This window comes from Cucurbita pepo, chromosome LG01 (genome assembly GCF_002806865.2).
Source record: "Cucurbita pepo subsp. pepo cultivar mu-cu-16 chromosome LG01, ASM280686v2, whole genome shotgun sequence".
In the NCBI taxonomy this organism is placed as follows: domain Eukaryota; kingdom Viridiplantae; phylum Streptophyta; class Magnoliopsida; order Cucurbitales; family Cucurbitaceae; genus Cucurbita; species Cucurbita pepo.
This window is the reverse complement of record NC_036638.1, coordinates 835,030-856,471: the sequence shown is the minus strand read 5'-3', so window position 1 is coordinate 856,471 and position 21,442 is coordinate 835,030. Positions and strand designations below refer to the sequence as shown.

At 38.6% G+C, this 21,442-nt stretch overlaps 6 protein-coding genes and 1 non-coding gene across 11 annotated transcripts; 4 read left to right on the top strand and 3 right to left on the bottom strand.

Annotated features, from left to right (window-relative positions):
* The first annotated feature begins 1,475 nt into the window (after nt 1–1,475).
* Nucleotides 1,476–4,182, top strand: LOC111807584 (probable sugar phosphate/phosphate translocator At3g11320). Its single transcript, XM_023693366.1, has 4 exons — nt 1,476–2,215; nt 2,807–2,910; nt 3,009–3,237; nt 3,755–4,182. The coding sequence occupies exons 1-4, from the start codon at nt 1,775–1,777 to the stop codon at nt 3,899–3,901; spliced, it is 921 nt and encodes a 306-aa protein (XP_023549134.1). The 5' UTR covers nt 1,476–1,774; the 3' UTR covers nt 3,902–4,182.
* Nucleotides 4,183–4,302: 120 nt separating this feature from the next.
* On the bottom strand, nt 4,303–6,318 carry LOC111807575 (proliferating cell nuclear antigen-like). Its single transcript, XM_023693359.1, has 4 exons — nt 5,902–6,318; nt 5,294–5,446; nt 5,115–5,212; nt 4,303–4,958 (listed from the first exon to the last, which is right to left on the bottom strand). Exons 1-4 carry the CDS (start codon nt 6,218–6,220, stop codon nt 4,539–4,541), a joined length of 990 nt encoding a protein of 329 aa, XP_023549127.1. The 5' UTR covers nt 6,221–6,318; the 3' UTR covers nt 4,303–4,538.
* A 327-nt stretch (nt 6,319–6,645) lies between these two features.
* Nucleotides 6,646–9,366, bottom strand: LOC111807546 (LIM domain-containing protein WLIM2b-like). Of its 5 annotated transcripts, none has more exons than XM_023693322.1 (7): nt 9,171–9,366; nt 8,728–9,078; nt 8,261–8,492; nt 8,018–8,117; nt 7,908–7,942; nt 7,736–7,825; nt 6,646–7,049 (listed from the first exon to the last, which is right to left on the bottom strand). In XM_023693322.1, exons 3-7 carry the CDS (start codon nt 8,393–8,395, stop codon nt 6,822–6,824), a joined length of 588 nt encoding a protein of 195 aa, XP_023549090.1. In that variant the 5' UTR covers nt 8,396–8,492; nt 8,728–9,078; nt 9,171–9,366; the 3' UTR covers nt 6,646–6,821. The 5 variants fall into 5 exon arrangements, with proteins under 5 accessions (XP_023549090.1, XP_023549105.1, XP_023549115.1 ...); XM_023693337.1 differs by having other exon boundaries at nt 8,946–9,078; XM_023693347.1 differs by having other exon boundaries at nt 8,993–9,078.
* Nucleotides 9,367–9,705: 339 nt separating this feature from the next.
* LOC111782840 lies at nt 9,706–9,867 on the top strand. Its single transcript, XR_002813206.1, has one exon. It is a non-coding gene; the product is annotated as a U1 spliceosomal RNA (small nuclear RNA).
* Nucleotides 9,868–10,727: 860 nt separating this feature from the next.
* LOC111808242 (adenylosuccinate lyase-like) lies at nt 10,728–14,485 on the bottom strand. The gene is made up of 10 exons (XM_023694112.1): nt 14,230–14,485; nt 13,960–14,097; nt 13,571–13,786; nt 13,279–13,461; nt 12,891–13,112; nt 12,418–12,534; nt 12,192–12,335; nt 11,877–11,978; nt 11,394–11,462; nt 10,728–11,100 (listed from the first exon to the last, which is right to left on the bottom strand). The coding sequence occupies exons 1-10, from the start codon at nt 14,407–14,409 to the stop codon at nt 10,867–10,869; spliced, it is 1,605 nt and encodes a 534-aa protein (XP_023549880.1). The 5' UTR covers nt 14,410–14,485; the 3' UTR covers nt 10,728–10,866.
* Nucleotides 14,486–14,786: 301 nt separating this feature from the next.
* On the top strand, nt 14,787–17,081 carry LOC111789185 (sedoheptulose-1,7-bisphosphatase, chloroplastic-like). The gene is made up of 8 exons (XM_023669864.1): nt 14,787–15,069; nt 15,165–15,287; nt 15,367–15,552; nt 15,706–15,787; nt 15,866–16,087; nt 16,199–16,299; nt 16,398–16,469; nt 16,553–17,081. Exons 1-8 carry the CDS (start codon nt 14,974–14,976, stop codon nt 16,832–16,834), a joined length of 1,164 nt encoding a protein of 387 aa, XP_023525632.1. The 5' UTR covers nt 14,787–14,973; the 3' UTR covers nt 16,835–17,081.
* A 1,214-nt stretch (nt 17,082–18,295) lies between these two features.
* On the top strand, nt 18,296–20,032 carry LOC111811835 (transcription factor DIVARICATA-like). Its single transcript, XM_023698881.1, has 2 exons — nt 18,296–19,299; nt 19,393–20,032. Exons 1-2 carry the CDS (start codon nt 18,905–18,907, stop codon nt 19,838–19,840), a joined length of 843 nt encoding a protein of 280 aa, XP_023554649.1. The 5' UTR covers nt 18,296–18,904; the 3' UTR covers nt 19,841–20,032.
* Nucleotides 20,033–21,442: the final 1,410 nt, after the last annotated feature.

The window sequence follows — 21,442 nt, the reverse complement described above, 5'->3', positions numbered from 1 at the left end:
CAAGCTTGCGATATTGGTCAATTAGTTAAATGAATTGTGAAGACCTAGTGATCAAAACTCATGTCGAATTTTATAATTGTTGGCATTATCTGGACAACAAAAGGTTGTGTTTGTCAAATTGAACAGAGTATTGGTGTGCCATCTACTTTGTAGATTGGAAGCTACCATGTGGAGAAGAAGTGGTGATATGATGCATTAATCAAAGGAAAGTCAACATATCTATATGCCTTCTTTGAAAGCTATCTGAAGGGATTCATTAAAGTTACGTTCTCGTAGATGTAAGCAACTTGATGAATTTCTCGTAAAGTAAGGGTTGACATGCAAAGTAAAGAGATTTGATGTTTTGTTTGTCACTTATTATAAAACGCTTTGGTATCTAATGAGCTGGTGATTTGAATGAATTTAAATGCAAGTTTTTCCTCCAGGATCACTCCGAATAATTTAGCTGTCACCTGGTGTCACCTGCCCTTACATTTTTATTTCTCGACTCCTATTGATTAATCATATTACACTAAATTTGATGATATTGAATAGTTTTACTAAGTTGTGATAATCTCAAATTACGGAAGGAAAATTGATGATTACAAACTGCTTCTTTTTGCTTCTCAAACAAGTATGATTTTCTTTTTAAAAATGATTCTACAAATAAAAGATTGGAATTTATGGATAAATAATGGTAAATTTCACCCTAAAAAAGACATTTTTTAATGTAATGAAACTACTCATTATTAGTTATTATTAGTTAGTATAAATAAATATGTGGATGTTGGGATGAAATGATTGAAACATAAGGTTTGAGTTCTGACAGTCTGCATAAATGACTCTCGGACATGGATATAAGGATTCATCCTTAATACTCGGTTGGACAGATGTCTTAATCGTCGAAGTTGACTTGTAGATCATTCTCATTAAACGTGTTGGAGTGAGTAGCGAAGGTCGATGATATCCAAAGTTCAAGATGACATCATGAGGTATTAGTGCAACTTGGGAGTTCTGGATTCGTACTATATTGAGCCAAAAATGTCCCAATTAATGGATCAATAAGTTTCACTTTACCCAATTATCTCTCAGTAAGTGTCACAATGTCTAAACAAATCTTGATAAGTGTTGAAAATCATTCTGTAAACTTCAAGGGAGTATTTGAAGGTTGTTTTGATCTAATAAAGGGCCTAAACGCAATCTAGTGAAGTTTCATATCGATATGAAAGTCGAATAAAACTTAATTTCGGTAAGTAATATTTTATCGACAAAGAAATAAACTCACTTATGGTTTGACAAAACCGAATAAATAAATAAGTATAACAAGAAAATAAATAAGTATATATTTTCTCCTTACTTAAAAAAAAAAAAAAAAAAAAAAAAAAAAAAAAAAAAAAAANNAAAAAAAAAAAAAAAAAATAAATAAAAAAAAAAATAACAAGAAAAAAGTAATAAATAATAATAATTAACATATTGTAGGAATATGAATCCCTCGTCCTTCCCCTTCCTCGTCGGCCATCCTGAAAGCTCGATTGCTTCCCATTTGACGAAGACCCATTTCTCCAATTTCCCCTTTTCAACTTTCTCCTCCTCTCTTCACACCACCCCCCAATTCTCCCATGGAATTCTGTTCTCAGATCCATGGAAAACCCCACCTTCCTTCCTCTGTAATGTGTCTCTTTCTCGCTTCACTTTTCTAGATTTGACTTCCAGATCCATGTGCTAGCGTCCCCAATCGGAGCTCCAATCGACGAGTTTCAAAAATCTCCGCCCTCCATCGAGACCGACAGCCGAAATGAAAGGTTCGAGTCGTTTTTTCACGATCGGGCTTGTCATTTCCTGGTACTCGTCCAACATTGGCGTTCTTTTGTTGAACAAGTATTTGCTTAGCAACTATGGCTTCAAGTACCCGATCTTCTTGACTATGTGCCACATGACTGCTTGCTCTTTGCTTAGCTATGTTGCGATTGCTTGGTTGAAGATGGTTCCGATGCAGACTATTCGATCTCGGATCCAATTTATGAAGATTTCGGCTCTTAGCTTTGTGTTTTGTATTTCTGTTGTCTTTGGCAACATTTCTCTTAGATATCTGCCAGTCTCGTTCAATCAGGCTGTTGGGGCTACCACGCCTTTCTTTACGGCGGTTTTTGCTTACCTCATGACGATGAAGAGGGAAGCTTGGCTCACTTATGTTACTCTCATCCCTGTTGTTACTGGCGTCATTATTGCTAGTGGGGTAAGACACCTTCTACTTTTTTGCTAATCCAAATTGCTGTGATCTTTGTGCGAGGGTTGCTTGATTCTTAGCTATTGTAATTACTTGCTAATTGGGATTAAAATGCTCCTGTCTTGGTATTTGCTAATTGTTTCAACAACTTCGTTCAGCGAATTTTGTCAGTTTGGTTCTAGGGTTTTTTTTTGTCCATGATTCAACAGGATAAGCATATGTAAGTGTCTGATCTGGGGTTGGAAATTTTGTTTGATATTTCTAAGTCAATGGCCGATATGGTTTGTGGCCTTGTGATTCTTTTAGGGGTTGTTTCAAGGATTATTCCGTATGAATGGTCACTTCATGCATTTTTTTAAAACAAAAAAAAAAAAAAAACAAAAAATGATTGTTGCTTCGAGGAGTATTTCTCTCATCTTCTCTCTTTCTATTGGTGTTGGGAGGCCTTTGGGTGGGAAAATGGAGATAGATGAGTTAGTTGTTGTTCTAGTCCTGCTTGAATGATTGTTGCCTTTAGGAAAATTGGTTGTTATAATTAATGTTGTTTCTCTACTTTCCAGCTTTGTGTTACTGATTCTTTGTAGTGTCAATCGATATCAGGGTGAACCAAGTTTCCATCTGTTTGGATTTATAATATGTATCGCAGCTACGGCTGCAAGGGCACTCAAATCAGTACTGCAAGGAATTTTGCTTTCTTCTGAAGGGTAAGGGAGTTTTTGTTTTGTGATTTGATTGTGAATGGGAGAAAAATGAATAATTTGTTTTTAACTGAGAGCTGGGACATTTATCTTATCTTTCTCAGAGAGAAGCTGAATTCCATGAATCTTCTTCTGTATATGGCTCCTATAGCCGTTGTGTTTCTGCTGCCTGCAGCACTTTTCATGGAAGAAAATGTGGTCGGTATCACTCTGGCTCTTGCTCGAGAAGATAAAAAGATCATCTGGTATCTGCTATTCAACTCTGCACTTGCGTACTTTGTAAATCTAACCAACTTTTTGGTTACCAAACACACCAGTGCCTTGACACTTCAGGTATGCCTACTTTCTTCACTCATACTTATGTTTCTCTCATCTTATCCTTAGTAGTTTTTTTTTTTTTTTTTTTTTTCTTTTGGAAGTCCCCAGTAAATCCCATTTGAATGATGCATCCTTGGAGGGGGAGGAGTCTTCTTTTTGATCTTTTTGATCCATTCAAATGATGATTCCTTAGGAGTTATTATGCTCTATCCTTTTTTTTAACCATGTTTTGTTTTTTTTGTATTCCTTTGAGAGTCTCCAACAATTACATCATTAAAATGATACTTACGAGAAGTGATCTATGTTCTCTTCCTATATTCAAGTGTTTGTTTTTGGAGGGTTGAGACATTAGCATAAACCATTTGAGGTATTGTTATTGAAGGATTTGTGAAAGCTCGCCTCAACAGTTTAATGTATTTGGGCTCTGTAGTACAGAAATTTTCTTTGTCGCTGTGCTTCGAAATATAAGTGTCGTCTCCTCCCTCAAAACCCAAACTCTATCATATAATTCATGAGCTGTTGTTCGTTTCAGGTTCTTGGAAATGCTAAGGGGGCTGTTGCTGTGGTGATCTCAATTTTAATTTTTAGAAATCCGGTGTCAGTTACAGGAATGCTTGGTTACTTACTCACAGTTATTGGAGTTATCCTCTACAGCGAATCCAAGAAAAGAAGCAAATGAGAATAATGCAAACTGAAGTGCATTTTCTCACTCGTTTTTTGCACGGTGGCAGGCAGTAGCCTCAATACCGGAGGCAGTGGGTGTAGATCGGCCTGTTATAACTGCTCTTGACTATATAGCCTCCAAATTCTTTTTTCCCCTGAAAGCTTATTAGCTTAGGCATTGGTTTATATCTGTATCATCCTCACAAGATCTGTCACAAAATAGAGAATTTAATAAGGAAGAATTATGGGACAAGGCTTTACTTCTTTAGAAAGGATTAATAGAACTGATTATTTACATAAAACTCGCCTGTTATTGTCACTCCTTGATCAATTAAGGGGGAAAAACCACGTTTAATATGTTAATTCCTAGTTACTCTGAACTTTGTTACAGGGTAATTCTGCTTGGTTGCAAGAAAATACAGAAATACATCAACTTCTCATTTCTCCTTCCATGGTCAGGATTTGGATGAAATGGTAACCAATCCTGACCCCAAAATATTAGTCTAGATTCTTACAATAGATTCCAAAAACATATAGCCACCAATTGTTGCATTTATGTCACAAAAATTACCCCTTGCTACTAACCTAATCAACAGGAGTTAAGAAGTGGCTAACGTTTCCTACTACCTAACTAATTTCACTTCGGGCATCACTCAAAGTTCCATCGTTTCAATCTTCGGTTCCTTGGGAGTATTAGTTTCCTCTTCAGCATTGAATTCATTTACAGACTCATTGTCCTCGTCAATCTTCATCTCTGATTCAGGTTTAGGCTTGACCTTTGGCTTCAAATCTGCTTTAGGTTTTGCTTTTTCTGTATTCTTGGGCTCTATCTCAGGTCTGCGAATCGCTTCAGCTGCAGCTTCTTCTTCTTCTTCATCGATCTTAGGAGCCAAGTAGTATCTTATATAACCCATACCTTCAATTCTGTATTCAATCACCATAGGTAGGTCTGAAGACATGCTAATGGTCACCTGAGTTGCCAGAGGGGTTGCCTTTGTGAAAGAGTTGAGGTACCTCAGGACGAAGGTTAAGCTAACTGGTTCTTCCATCTCTATTATGACATCTTCTTCAGGCTGTGAAATTTCAATTCACAAAGAAATAAGCCATCAAAACAATTGATCGACATTGATAAACCATTGTCCTACATTTTTTTAGAACAGAACAGGGCCCATAACATTCCCAGAATCAATTGTAATGAATTGTTTGTGCTATGTGATCGAGTTAAAAACCTTATCAACTGTGGTATTTCGTCTGCAAACGATATTGGCAGTGCCCATATCTCCTCTGGTTGAGAATTGAACTCCTTCCTTGGACACAGAGATCAGAACTGAGACAAATCGGTTATTCGTTAACCTATACATGTTCGAATAATGCCTCCTAAAAGAAACGAAATGATTCAAATGATTACCAGTATCGCCAATGGTGCTGAGATCCCTGCAAATCCTCGCAAACTCAGCTGCTGGCATTCTAACAATTGACTGATATTCGGCATCAGGGATTCCGAGATGCTCGCTATCAATGTCCATCAACTTCATCTCAAAATCAGCTATCTTATCTTGCGCTAAACACGGAAACGAACAATTATGAGTCAGAATAACTATTTCCTAACTCATCACTGAGATTCATACATTGCATTGCTCATTGACGGAATCTAAAACTAGTCTACTAACTTCCATTGAGTTCATTCAAAACCAGTGGATTAGTATTTCACCTACAATGTCCGGAAACATTTCTCAGTAAGTCCTCGTTAGAAATTGTCCACGATCGAAGTATGTCGAAACAGAAACAAATAACTGAAGCTGCTTTATTAATTCTTTTTTCTTTTTTTTTTTTGTTCTTCGTCTTTTGGTTGTTGTAAATAATATAAATCTCATTGAGTATTTATGAGAGTGATTGCATAACTACTGAATCTTTAAATCTTTCTAATCTATCTCTAAACTTATCTAAAATCGCTGTAGTTAATAACTTGTTTTGGTAAAAAAAATAAAAAGGAAGGAAATGGGGTAGTTTACTGACAAGGGTTTTCGAACATGAAGGTGATGCAATCGCTACCATCATCGGCCTTGAGCGTAACGATGTCGTCGTTGCCAGCGCAGCGAAGCATCTTAGCCATATTGTTGAGGTTCATACCCATGGAGACGTTGCGATCGCAGCGATAGTGCTCGAAACCCTCTGAGCGGAGAAGGAGAGAGACCAAAGCAACGTGACTAGAATCCATGGCTTGGAGAGAGAAACCAGTAGGGGAACAATCAAAATTGGCGTCGTTGACGAGATCCTTCATGGCTTCAAGAACCTTCTTCAGAAGACCCCCTTGGAGTAGACGGAGCTCCAACATTTTTCTTTCGCAGAGAGTTAATGGCGGATTTTGGGGTTTCTTCGGTGATCGAGAAATTAAATAAATCGTACAACGGATACGAAGAGACCCTCGTTGGGCGGGAGTGGGGACTCGGATTCCCGCCAGATCATCTACGACGTCGTTTTCTTAGTTTAAAAATGTTAAAATTAATAAAAATATTTATTTAATGTTTATAAAATACTTTTAAAATTTTCAATAATATTTATAAATTTTTAAAAAATAAAAAATATTTTATGGATGAAAATGATTAATATTTAATCTTAAAAACTCTATCTTCTAAAATTTCATTAAAAAAAAATTTAAAAGTAAAACAAATCCTTTAATTTTTTTTAAATTAAAAAAAATATAATTACAGATAAAGAAAGTATTTGTACTATATTTCATAATATTCATATATTCATGAATTTTTAAAAGTAATATCAATACCCTTAAACGTATGAGCGGAAAAATCATGAAAATCATGGAAGTTTCTTTTCTGTTTCCCATCACGAACCCGTGAGGATCAAAGTAGAACATACTAGGGAAGGGGGGGAGGAAAAGGACAATTGACTCAACGATCAACGAAACGACAATCGGAAGTTTATAACTCGACCTTTGAAGTGTCGGGATCGGAGATCGCTGCTTGACGTTTCATTGATGCAGACTTGATCAGATGGTTGTAGCTTCCCTTTTCCTTGAAAAGCTGGGAGAAGTGGTGTTTGCAGTACAAAATTCCATCAAGTGCAGCATAGTTTGACGGAGATAAAGAACAGCCACCGTGTGAGCACTTAAAACACGACTTGTGATACGCTTGGCTCTCAACTGTCACCTGCATACAAGCAATTCCCGCAATCCGTCACCAATAAAGGAACATCCGTGCAGATGCATTCAAAGTACCAACCCAGCAAAACTACTCCTCAAACAAGAGCCACATTCAAGCCTTCAGAAAACCAATTTATTGAAGTAACATTCACTCTGTAAGAGTCTAATCCTACCGCTAGCAGATATTGTCCTCTTTAAACTTCCACTCAAGGTTTTAAAACGCGTTTGATAGGGAGAGGTTTCCATACCCTTATAAGGAATGTTTCATTCCCCTCTCCAACCGATGTGGGATCTCACAATCCACCTCCCTTGGGGGGGGGCCAGCGTCCTTGCTGGCACACCGCCCCGTGATTGGATCTGATATCATTTGTAACAGCCCAAGCCCATGGCTAGTAAATATTATCCTCTTTGAGCTTTCTCTTTTATGCTTCCCACAAGGTTTTAAAATGTGTCTGCTAGGGAGAGTTTTCACACTCTTACAAGGAATGCTTTGTTCCCCTCTACAACCGATGTGGGATCTCACAGCTCCTTTCTTTTAGAGGTCGATATGTAAATGTCGAAAACGATAGCATACAGAAGAAAGTCAAACCCCAGCAGAAAAGATAATTCATTGCATCATAAGACAATGAACAATTGATGCGATTAAGCGGGTTTTAACTGTTTGAATATCTTTCTAACGTCTTCTAAACTAACCTTCTCTAAAGGATATGCAGTTTTTCCACATGTAGCACATTTTTCTTGTGTCCCAGAAAACATGCCGGCAGCTTTGCTTGGTGACCTAGTCTGGAGCCAACAAGAGGCTATGAGATGAGCGGCTGTTTATAAATATAATCACAACTAGTTGCAGCATTGGGGTTAAACTTACCAGTTCTGGAGTTGGCTTGTCGGCGGACTTTGCAGCTGTAGAAAAAGAAAAATTTAGAAATGTTGGTAAAAAGCAATAGCTAAATGATCAAATGTAAGTTTGGAACATACGAGATAGAAAGTTCTTGCTGAAATTTCCAGTTTCCTTGAAGAGCTGCTCAAAATGAGGCTTACAGTATAGAACACCTTCCATTGAAGAATAATTACTCAGCTGAAAGCATTGGACAAGTCATTTCAGAAAAGTTCCCACATTCTGACCCACAAAAATGCTCGGTAAACATGCATAATCATGCTGAAGTGAGGCAAGAAACTTAGAGATTTCAATAAATGAGTCCTGAAAATGAAGTGATGTACCTTAAGAGTCCCTTTGCAATGGCTACATTTGAAACATAGCTTGTGGAAAGCAACTCCATCAGCCGATAACTGATCTACAGGGTACACGGTCTTCTCACAAGCTTTGCACTTCTGTTGGGTGCCAATAAACGACATAGCTAAGCCTTGAAGTAGATCCGACTATCGTCAACCAATCAAAATCTCGTCCAATTCAAACCCACAAAGCGATCCCGACCAAACAAACTTCCTTTTCCTAATGGCATTTCATCAAACACGTTCAATGCACAAAAAACCCAGAATCAAATTCAGACGAAAAAAAAAAGTAATACATAAGAGAAGTTGCATCCAATGATCTGATAATCTAGGAAAACCAAATCCAAGAGCTCAACACACTTCAAAATGTACCGAAGAAAACGATCAAACCCAGAATCATGAACAAGCAAGATCTAGGTCAGAGATGAAATGCAATCGAAATCGAAGATGGGTACCTCAAATCAAGGAAGTAAGGAAATGAATCGGTTGTTTTTAGGATGTAGCAAGTGGAGCGAAGAAGAAGAAGATAGTGAAACGCAAGATGTAGCGAAAGGCAGAAACAAATAATTTATGATATATTGATTATTCACAGCGTCAAATTTGTTTACAGGGAAAAAAGAAAGTGATAAAGTGAAAAGGGATGCGAGAAAATATCTTTGCCGGAAAGACACACATGCTTGCTTAAACTTTACTCCGTCCCGGTGCGACTTTCTTCTTCACCTTTTTCAGTACTGGAGCTGCACCATCGGCATCGTGCAAGTAACGACTTGTCGTTTTATCCTTGTTTTTCTGATTTAGCATTCTGTCTTTAAACCAAACATGATTCTCTTTCAGTAAACTGAATTATCTTCATGAAAACAGATCATAAGGTTAAGAAAAGGATGCACTAATTCCATACCTGAACTGCCTGAAGCTTCACATTGTTTACTTGACAGAGGCAAAAACCCCTTAGATCAACCTGAAAAACGAAACCAATCAAAACCCATCTACTGTTAGTCCAAGTAGACAGATATCAAACGATTCACGATCAAAATAGAACATCATATCAATAATTTTGCTGAATAAGCAAACAGTGACCCACTTGAACACACAATTCTATTATGGGTCCTAAGCTATCTAAAGATAGAGCTAAAAATGAAGTGATTTATTTTGTAATAGTTCTTGAATATTAAATTTGTATTAAATGTTTTGAAAAATGAAGTGATTTATTTTATGTAAAATTGTAAAATTTGAATTTGTTTAGTGAGTTTAAAAAACTTAAAAAAGTAATATTATTATGTTTCTAGAGTCAACCTTCGGCCCATCACAAGGAAAAATCCAAGGCCCATTTTCACGTTAATAGAAGCTACGCTAAATTTGTCCCACATCGGAAACACGGAGAAAGGAAGAGGTTAGATGCAGTATATAAAGGAAGGAACTAGTGCCGTTGAAACATACTTACCTGGACGGGATCAATGGGCGATCAGTAAGGCTCATGGTCTAGGTTGGTGACCTCCATTGCACTTCGGAGGGGTGCCCGTCTAAGGTCTGCCCAAAGTGGCAGAACCTACGTCATAATTTGTGGTAGTGGGGGCCTGCGTTCGCGCGGCCCCTCCAATACCAGTATTATAATATTTTTCGGTAATTTTTCTGTGTTAGGTAAGTTTCTTGTGAAATAACATGCATAACTCGCTCTCATTTTCTTGTTTCTTGTTTTATTTAATCTGTACATGGAAATTGAGGAAAAATTGTGTCGGGCATTTTTTTTATAGCCGCAGGCAGCTCACAGACCACTTCGATGGTGAGTCCTTGCCGCAGCTCAGACGAGCTGCGGCACGAGACTGTGTTGAGTCGGGGGATGCGAACCGACTAAAAGACGGGGGATGCGAACCGACTAAAAGACCGGGGGAGACTGTGTTGAGTCGGGGGATGCGAACTGACTTGAGTCGGGGGGATGCGAACCGACTAAAAGACGGGGGATGCGAACCGACTAAAAGACCGGGGGATGCGAACCGACTAAAAGACCTTCCCTAAGACCGCAATACGACCCACTTCAATGTTGAGTCGGGGGATGCGAACCGACTAAAAGACCTTCCGCAATACGACTCAGGAGCAGACTTCTTTAGTAATATCAGTGTGAAATTCTCCTCCTTTTCCAGGACTTGGGGACACGAATATTAGCTCAGACCCGTCACGTCAAGTTGATAGCTGCGCACGAGACCACATTGAGTCGGGGGATGCGAACCGACTAAAAGACCTTCCCTAAGACCACAATACGACCCAGGAGCAGACTTCTTTAGTAATATCAGTGTGAAATTCTCCTCCACAAGACTCTTTTTCCAGGACCAGGACTAAAAGACACTTTTTTCACGACTTGGGGACGAGAACATAATGTTTGCAGTTACACTGTAGAAAAGATTATCTATCTGAATGAGTTTCTCCAATTAACCACACTCAAAATACACAAACACTTCCCTTCACAAACTTCAGGCCTTTTTTATTAAGCTTCATAAATATTATGGGAGGCTTGAATGGAAGTTATATGCTCAAATGTTCAAAATTTGTAGAACTGTGGAATTTGTAAATACTTAAAAATGTGGCCTGCCCCCCAGAGTTTAGAAGACCTCTCCCCTGCTCACAAGATTCAAGGCCATGTCTACATCCCTGGCCAATTCAACCGCTGCCCCAACATAGCTCTGAGGCGTTAGATCCAACAGATTGGTCTTTGCTTCCTTCGGTATTTCCAACCCTTCAATAAACCTCCTTATACTTTCTTTGCTCACCGTCTTTCCTCTCGTTAATTCCTTTAGCTTCTCGTAAGGCTCCGGAACACCGTATCTTCGCATGACCTGTTGACATGGATAGCAGATGAGATATAATTATATACGAGGAAAGCAAATATACGTTCATCGCACGTTTTTTCTTTCCTTTTGTTATATTCAGGAGTGTTCAAACCAGCTTGCGTGCAACACGAGTATTCTCATGGGACAATTGCCTAATCCTAATACATTTGGTTGCCAAAGTAATTCGTCACAGATTATTAACTCTAAACACACGACCAGCAATAATCCCAGGAGAACTTACACAACACTAGCACAACAGACAGAAGCAATAAATCAGAGATGTACAGAATGACACATACAGTCTGTATTGGTTCAGCAAGGACCTCCCATGATTGGTCCAAATCATCGTTGATACGACTCTCATTAACCTACAATGCAGCAGTAATCAAGTTAAAGGGAAACCCCACATAGAAGATGGCCAACAAGAACCAGGAGGAAGAAACTTTATGTTTTGAAACCATAAAACAAGAGTTAAACAGCATGGAAGATAATAGGTTGCATTGTGCTAGAAATTGCCCAGAATAAGACTGAAAAGACAATTTGTGCTTTCTTGTAGCCAGTTAACAAGCTTCTAAGTTTCATTCGTACCATGTAATCAATAGTTAAAAATTAGTTGTTAACTTGACCGCATATGAAGTGACCAATTTGTTAGGATTCTTCTAGCAAGAAATACCCATAATCGAACTATACCCACCTAAAAAGTAGAAGTTGCTTTATTACATGCCATCAGAGGGAACATCTTTCACAAAACTAATAATGATTATGATGATTATTTTGAGTACCTGAAGCTTTCCTATTCCTTGAAGTGTACTTTTGTAGGCAAGAAGAGAATGTCCAAGTCCAACACCCATGTTCCTTATAACAGTAGAATCAGTCAAGTCACGCTGCAAAAGAGAAGTATTTTTCATCAAACTCCTCCAAGTTAAATACAATCATTGAGTAGCCTACATGAAGTGAAAATTTTTCATTTTTAACACAAAACTTTAGAAAGCATGATTATGTAACACTACAGCCCACATTTACATGGTCACATCTCACATCAATAACCATCTACCGACTCAAAGCATAGAAGATCAAACGTCCAAATAAAGGCATACCTGCCACCGAGATATAGGTAACTTTTCACTTAATTGTGCCAATGCTCCATTAGCCACACCAAGATTACCTTCACTATTTTCAAAATCAATAGGATTTACTTTGTGAGGCATTGTTGAAGAACCGATTTCACCAGCCTTCGTTATCTGCCCAAAATAATAAATAATCATATAACACGCTTTTTCTTTCATAGATATTAATAAGGACGAGACACATTAAGATACTCACCTGTTTAAAGTAGCCCAAAGATATGTAACTCCAAATATCTCTGTCAAAATCAATCAAGATGTTGTTGTATCTCACAATGGTAAAAAAGAGTCTTGCCATGTAGTCATGCGTTTCAATCTGAAAAGGAGTATATTTATACAGTTAGGATTTCAGGATAATAATCAAATCATTCTATTTGTAAGTCTAATAGCTTATCCATCTAATGTCCAATTCTTACGTCCATAAGTCGCTTTCTGAAGATCATCATTACATCCTCAACCACAGAAACAGATTAACATGCTTGTTATTCAAAGTAAAGGAAAACCCACAAACGACATCCTATATACATTTCGCCACTTAAATGGCAAAGAAAAATATGTAGATTAAAGTATTATGAACAGTTGAATAGATAACAAACGAACAACAGCAGATAAATAAGCCTAGACAAAACTTCTCGTCAAAAAGGAAAACCGAATCTTTATATAAAGACAAACCTGAGTTACGTAGGGATTGAAACTCAAATCCAAAGAGTTTACGAACTCTTCGGCCACTTTCGGCCAGTTAACATTTGGATATGCAACAAGATGCGCATTATAATTTCCAACTGCACCAGCAAACTTCCCCATTATCTTCACCTTAGAAACTTCCAACCTTTCTCTACTTAGTCTGACTGCAAATATTGCCATTTCCTTCCCCAAGGTTGAAGGTGATGCTGGCTACGAAATGAAACAAGACACATAAGGGGTTTGTTCATGAGAATAAAACATATTTCAAGTCACTCAAAAATCAAGACCAAGAATGACACAAGCACCAAACCATGAAACAGTTTATATTTTAAACAGTCAAAAGATGGATACACCATATATATCATCAGCCAAAAACCTGTCCATGGGTACGGCAAAGAATCGGAATGTGAGCGTTATCTTTGGCCATGGTGCTTATTGCATTTGTCAGCTTGTCCATAAAAGGGAGCACAACGTTTTCTAATGACTCTTTCAGCATGAGTCCATGGGCAAGATTGTTAATATCCTCGGATGTGCAAGAGAAATGAAAGAATTCAAGCACCTGAATTGCAGAACAGAATAGTTATAAAAGATCTAAAAAAGTTTTAAGAACACATACAAGAAAAGAAAAACAATTTTTAACAAACGGAGAACAGCAAGGTAAGTCCCACCTTACAAATCTCAGGATGTGATTGACACCTCTGTTTTAAGAAATATTCAACTGCTTTTACATCATGATTCGTGACTTTTTCAATGCTTTTAATCTCCAAGGCATCATCCTCGCAGAAATTATCAATTAATCCTTGTAAAAAAGCAGAAGCATCTTCACTGAATCTTGGGACCTCTACGATTTCAGGAATTTGCGATAGCTTCAGTAACCACTTGATCTAATGACAAGTAGGAAAAAGAAAAGTCCTTGATAAATCAGGTATTATAAGAACAAAGAATCAAAACAACACTTAGACATTGAAAAGCACAAACATCTTTCCTCAGCTGTAAAAGAACAATAAATTTAAAAGAAACAGATTTTACAAATCAATCAATCAAATTTAAGAAGTACCTCAACCAGAACCCGGTAGAAGATCAACCCATATTCGCTTAGATAGGGGGCCAAGTCCTTGACCTTACCCCAATAACGACCATCTAAGGGAGACAAAGCCACCAAACTTGAGAGCTCATCTACAACATTGATTTTCTTCTGAGTAAAAGAAAAACAAAACAAAATATCACAACCAAAATATAAGAAACGGAAATAGTTCATTGATCATCATCTTGGAGTAAAAATTCTAAAACACCATCAAGTTGAGCTTAATAAGCGCAGAAGAACTACCTTTTCCACCGGTACCTGGAAATCTTGTAGAATGGCTTTGCAACCAAAATTTCTGTGGGGCTTACGATAAAAGGAACCATTTCGAAAAACACTTGAGGGTTCTTTAGATTTTTGAAAACCCATTGCCGCGCAAATGAATCGGGGCTGGTCCAAAACCCTACAGTTCGCTCCGACCTCCATGGATGAGTAAAGAGTAGTGAGAGCTAAAACCCTTTTTCTGCTTCCTTTCACCTGTGGTTTGGTTCGACCTTTTCAAGAGAACACGAACTTCATTCTTCATGTAAGTGTATTTGCACACGTGTCCTACTACCACGTCACAATTTTTTAAATTAGAATTTCTCTCTTATACATCTAATTGTACAAGACTATTAGCTTTATTACGGGATTTATTGGTGTACATTTTGGCGCCGCAGTAAAGGAACGGGAATGCCAATGGCAATCCAAACGGTAATAATGAACTCCCAAAAACTTGAATTCTACGAGCGAAGTTCAAAGCCAATAGAGGATGAGAGTGACGACCATATCTGTTTTCAGGACAATAGCAGAGCCACATATGAACGAATGATCCAAATTGGCCTCACCCACTTGAACAGCCCTTCAAGTAACCACAACCCATGCGGCAAAAACTCCTTCACCGCCTTATCTACTCTCATCCCTGCAACTTTGCAGCTCCATGTCCACCTTCCATGTCCAATTAGAATAGTAGGTTGAGAGAATCAGAGTCCAATACTACTTGGGTCGGCTATGGAGACTGGAATTGCTTGCTGTGCTCGTGGGGTTTTTCTCCCCAATCTTTCTTCCCGGCATTCAACTCCTCTCCTGTCTCCTTTCGCCACCAGGGTATGTACAAACGAAACCCATCTCTCCATTTTTCAAGATTTTGGAAATGTGTGGCTGAAGTTTGATGATGGGTGTGTGATGAAATTGCATGATAGAGTCTAAAAGCGAGCTCGCTATTTGGGGAGTCATTAAGGCAAATTCCCAAGTCATCAGTGAAAGTGGCATCAAGGCCAAGGAGTGTTCCTTCCAAAACCAGATGTGAGATTGGTGATAGTCTGGTGAGTGCGTTTGTGTTTTAATGCCTGCAATGTATTGTGATATTGCTTGTTTGATAATGAAAGGAGTATGTGATTGTAGGAAGAGTTTCTCACCAAAGCAACCCCTGATAAGGGATTGATCAGATTGTTGACGTGCATGGGAGAAGCTTTGAGGACCATTTCCTTCAAAGTCAGGACGGCTTCTTGTGGAGGAACTGCCTGTATCAACTCCTTTGGAGATGAACAGCTTGCTGTTGATATGCTTGCGGATAAGCTTCTATTCGAGGTCAGCCTTCGATTAATCTCGAATGACAATATTAGAGTTTTGATTCAGGTGTTGGTTTCTAAGGAGAACATTCTGACAACTATAGTTTATATGAATCCATTTCTCCAAATTTGCTCTTAAGATCCTGTACTAAGTTATGTTTTTAATGAATAGGCCTTGAGATACTCACACTCATGCAGATATGCTTGCTCTGAAGAAGTGCCAGAGCTTCAAGACATGGGAGGCCCTGTTGAAGGTCAGGCATCTCAAATTATAAGAAAACGACCAAATGGTGATTCAATGACTACTAACACTTTGTATTAAAAATAAGCAGGAGGGTTCAGTGTTGCATTTGACCCGCTTGATGGTTCAAGTATTGTTGACACGAACTTTAGTGTTGGCACCATCTTTGGAGTGTGGCCAGGTGATAAGTTAACTGGAGTGAAGGGAAGTGACCAAGCTGCTGCAGCCATGGGAGTTTACGGTCCTCGCACGACATATGTTCTTGCTCTGAAAGACTTCCCTGGCACTCATGAGTTCCTTCTTCTTGACGAAGGTTACTCTTTACAACTAAACTGAATTAAAAGCTTTTTCTTAATTAAGAGAATGGCTGGCAGTTCTCAATCCAAAACCTTGACTTCTTGCTTTAACGATGGCGGTCGAATAGGAAAATGGCAACACGTTAAAGAGACGACAGAGATTGGGGAAGGAAAACTGTTCTCTCCAGGAAATTTGAGAGCCACATTTGATAACCCTGACTATGACAAGGTTTCATTTCATTTTACCACTTCTAAAAGGCTTGAGAAGAGTATTAATGTTCTTTTTAAACCATTTCTTACTGTCTTTTGTGTGTTCCAATTCAACAGCTGATCAACTACTATGTGAAGGAAAAATACACATTAAGATACACTGGTGGAATGGTTCCTGATGTCAACCAGGTTTTCGACTTTTCGGATCAATGTTCTTTGGAATTCTTTTGTTGGAATGATTGAAAAGTAGGAATATTTGTTTGAATCCACAGATTATTGTGAAAGAGAAGGGGATTTTCACAAATGTGACATCTCCCTCAACCAAAGCTAAGCTGAGGCTGTTATTTGAGGTAGCTCCTTTGGGATTTTTAGTGGAGAAAGCAGGAGGTTACAGCAGCGATGGTCGTCAGTCTGTGCTGGACAAGGTGATCGAGAAGCTCGACGAAAGGACCCAAGTTGCTTATGGGTCTAAAGAAGAGATCATTCGTTTCGAAGAAACGCTCTATGGATCGTCAAGGTTTAAGTCAGGGGTGCCAGTTGGTGGTGCAGTTTAAACAGTGAAAGAACATTCCCCACCATCTTTTCTTTGCTTGTTGAAAACAGAAATTTAATCGGTCAGCAGAAGCTTATATGACTTGTATGATAGAAATGAAAATGTTGGAAGCTTGTTTGAAGTTTGACACCACAGCTTCCAAGGTTAGACCTTTCTTATAACAGTAAAATTTGAAAAGCCAAACGAACTGGCTTCACTGAGCAGGGTTTCTGAATAAGATGAATGATGGCTTTATTCTTTCTAAGATATATACTGAGAAATTTTACTGTCATCTGAGAGATCATTTGGAGTAGAGGGACTGACATGAGCTTGGTGAGCTGAAACTAACTGTTTGTATTATGCCAACAAAACATCCATTATGTTTCAGTTTCCAGATTTTTCCAGTTTATATGAGATCGATACTCGTTCTGCGCAGGCATATCAGGGAAGAATGGGAAATGGCAAGCATTAGTAGTGACCCTTGGTGACTCAATTCCAATGGAGCCTCGACATTCAAGTGGTGTCAGGGTTCATGTTCCCATGGACATAGAAATAAAATTGTGCTAGGTAGAGGTCGAACCTACAATATATAAACGCGTCCTAGCTATAGGCACCAATGGCAAAAAAACCTTCTAAAAGTAAAAGAAATATAATCGTGCCAGATAGGGGTCATACATATGACTTTCTACTTGGGAACTATATCCACTAAGCTGCAGGCACTCCCATGAGCTACCAACATACACACGCGTCCCAGCTGTAGGCACCAATGGTTAAAAACCTTCTAAAAATAAAAGAAATAAAATCGCGCGGGGTCAAACCTGTGACTTTCTGCTTAGGAAACAAACGCTCTATCCACTAAGCTAACATACAAGCGCGTCCCGACTGTAGGCACCAATGGTCAAAAAAACCTTCTAGCGCTAGGTAGGGGTCGAAACGCATCCCAAAATATAACACCACGCCAAATAGGGGTCAAACCTATAACTTTTTGCTTAGGAAACAAACGCTCTATCCACTGAGCTACAAGCGCTCCCATGAGCTACCAACATACAAACGTGTTCCATCTGCAGCCACCAATGGTAAAAAAAAACCCGTCTAAAAATAAAAGAAATAAAACGGCGAGGGTCGAAACACATGGATAGGGTATATTTTAGTCTTAAAACACTAAAATAATGATAATAATAATAATAAACTATTATGTTTTCTTATTACAGCGTTAAGTAATTTTATACCTCACAATTTGATTTTAGAAAGGAGAAAAGTTCCGTTTTTATTTCTAAACTTGTCAAGTTACTTTCAATTTCGTTAAATTGTAATTAAAAAAACAGTTGCGCAGTGAAAATTTCAAATTATAATTTAAGCTTCTTTTTTTTTTTTTCTTTTTTCGAGGAAAAAAATGTTGTCGCTTTTTTATTATTGTTTTTTGGTTTCTAGAAAAATGATAATTTATAATAATGAAGAATTCTAAAATGGGCGAGGAGGAAGAAATGGAATGATTGATGACCAATAAAACCAACGGACTGCGACGAATGTTATCATCATTCCGCAGAAAAGTTGAAGGAAGTCAGCCTCCGCCGCCTCCGCCACCTCCCCCTCACATACTCATAACTCGTCTTCTTCAATCTTCATCACTGTACTCAAATTTCCACCATTACAGACGAACGGAGCTCCTTCTTCCACTGCGTTTTTGTATTTTACATTCTCACTCTCAATTTGGTTTGTGGGTTTCAATCTCTGTTCTCAAATTCGCCCTTCTCGAACTCTCCATTTCCATTAAACAAATGGGTGAAAAAGAAAATTAAAAGAAAAATGATGATCTGAGAGCTCGAGGGGCATGATTCTTTTCGATTCTGAAAAGCGAGTCGCTCCCCTTTTTATAAGATTCTTTAGCCATTTGTGAAAGGAGATTCTTGATTCCTTCGTAATGATTCCGATTTAAACGCCCCCTTTTCAAAATCGCTCTAAAAAGCCTCAATGTCTCTTGCCCTTTCCCCTTCCTCTTGACTTCAAAATCAAAACCCCTTTTCCAAATGGACTTATAAATGACCTCCTAACCCACACCCTTCACAAACTTACCTCCTTCCGGGCCACACCCATGGAGACTCTGTACCCATCTTCCCACCTCTCCACTTCCGCCTGGTTCCTGCTTCATAATCCAACCACAAAGTGGACCAAGGAAGAGAACAAGATGTTTGAGAGCGCCCTCGCTATATATGATAAGGAAACGCCTGACAGATGGCTCAAGGTTGCGGCCATGATCCCTGGAAAGACTGTGGGAGATGTGATTAAGCAATATAGAGAGCTTGAAGAAGATGTTTGTGAAATAGAAGCTGGGAGATTCCCAATCCCAGGTTATGATCTCGCCTCTTCTTTTTCGTTTGAGTTCGGGGATGATCGAAATTTCGATGTGTATAGAAGGAAATCTTGTGTTGGTAGGGGCTCTGATCATGAAAGGAAGAAAGGGGTTCCATGGACAGAGGAAGAACACAAGTAAATTTTCATTTATGAACTCTTCTGATATCATAATTCAGTGTTTGGATACAGATTTTTGATGGGTTTGTTTGTGAATTCGTTTTGTTATAGGCAATTCCTGAGGGGACTTTTGAAATATGGAAAAGGGGATTGGAGGAACATTTCAAGAAACTTTGTGAACTCAAAAACACCAACCCAAGTGGCAAGCCATGCCCAAAAGTACTTCATGAGGCAGCTATCAGGAGGGAAGGACAAGAGACGGCCAAGCATCCATGACATCACGACCGTGAATCTCACAGAAGCCACTGCATCAGAGAATGAGAAACTGTTGCCTTGTTTGGATCAGAATGAGAAGGCAGGCTGCTATCAAAAGGTGTTGTTTGATTGGAAAGGAGCCACCAACGGGGGACTGCTCGGTTTAGGACCTAACTATAGCGATTGTGTTGTGTCATTCCCATCTGGGATTGTTGCAAATGGAGTAAAGAAGGAGCAACATCATCGAGAACTGAAGGATGCATATTATGGAACTTACTCCATATTGCATCAAATTTACAGATAAGGTAGATGCATAGCATATGGATGTTCGTGTTTATGTTGGGTCGATGTAAACGCCAAGTCCAATAATCAATACTTCTTTTGTGATGTTATGTTTATGAAGATTAAAAGGTTCATAGATTCTGTTGTTGATCATTAAAGACATGTATGCCATATGAAATGGAAAGCAAAAAAAAACTTAGCATTTGTTCTTGGATTTCCTGCATTCCTGTTTGAAACTCAACACTTTATGAACCATAGATTACATCTGTTATGTTACATACAAAAACGACACGACCATGAAGAACAACACCGAAATCGCTCCCGAACACGACATTATGGAGTGAAAGATGTAAAGAAAGAGAGTGATGATGAATTTGAAGGATGTTGAGGCAGATATTTTGATATAATTGCAGCTTTAATTTGTGGTTTTGCATAGAAGATGCCATGTCAGGAAGTGATGTGGCCAAACCATGCTGAGTCATGAAGCACTTGGACAGCCTAAAAGGGGAGCAAACATCTTAAATATTTATATGTTTGTGAATGGCAATATGGGCAAGTTGACCATGTCTGATCAAATCACTTAGTTGGAGCTGAGTTTGAATCCCACTTCTTTCTTTATGCTTAATATGCTTCTGCATAAATAGTGTTCTTGCATTCACTTTTTTAACCCACCATCATCTCTCTCTCCTTAACCCGACGTCCTATATTTTGGACCCATTATTATCAGTGTCAGACACCGAACAGTGTACTACACTAGCTCTCAATAAAGTAAATTGTGAGATCTCACATTGGTTGTAGAGTGGAATAAAACATTCTTTTGTATTAGCTGTGGACTTCAATTGGGTCGTTGCGAATACCGGTTGGATGTCTAATTGTCCGGGCGGTAATGATAGTATCTTGTACTTGAACCGGTGGCTCACCTTTTCTAAGCAATGGGGAAGAGGACCGAAACATGCCACTGAAAGATTCTACTGAGACAAAAATGGGGTGTCAAGAACATAGAGGAGGTAAGATGGGCAGTTGGTCAGATCTAGTATGGATCGTACATGGACGGTAGTTGGAGCCGGCAGCTCTCTTAGGGTTCCCTCATCTGGGATCCCTAGAGAAGAGGATCAAGTTGGCCCTTGCGAACAGCTTGATACACTATCTCCCTTCAACCCTTTGAGTGAAATGCGGCAAAAAGAAGGAAAATCCATGGACCAACCCCATCGTCTCCACACCGTAGGAACTACGAGATCACTCCAAGGACGCCTTCGGTATCCAGGGATCGCGGACCGACTATAAAACCCTGTTCAATAAGTGGAACGCATTAGCTGTCCGCTATTCGATTGGGCAGTAAGGGTCGGGTTTTTTTTAAATTTTGTAGTGGATATGGAAATTCAATTTTTTTTTTTCATTTATATCTAATAATTTTATGGACCAATGAAAAATGAACAACAAATACTAAAATAGATTACTTATATGTACAATTTAGGATTAAAGCAACAAATTGGAAAATTTTGATAAATAAAATGGAATCAATTATTAAAGTAATGGACGAAAATAGGTTTAGAATTTCTATTTTTCCTTTATTTATTTATTATTATTATCAGAAAATGCCAATTGTGGCATAGTAGGTAGCATC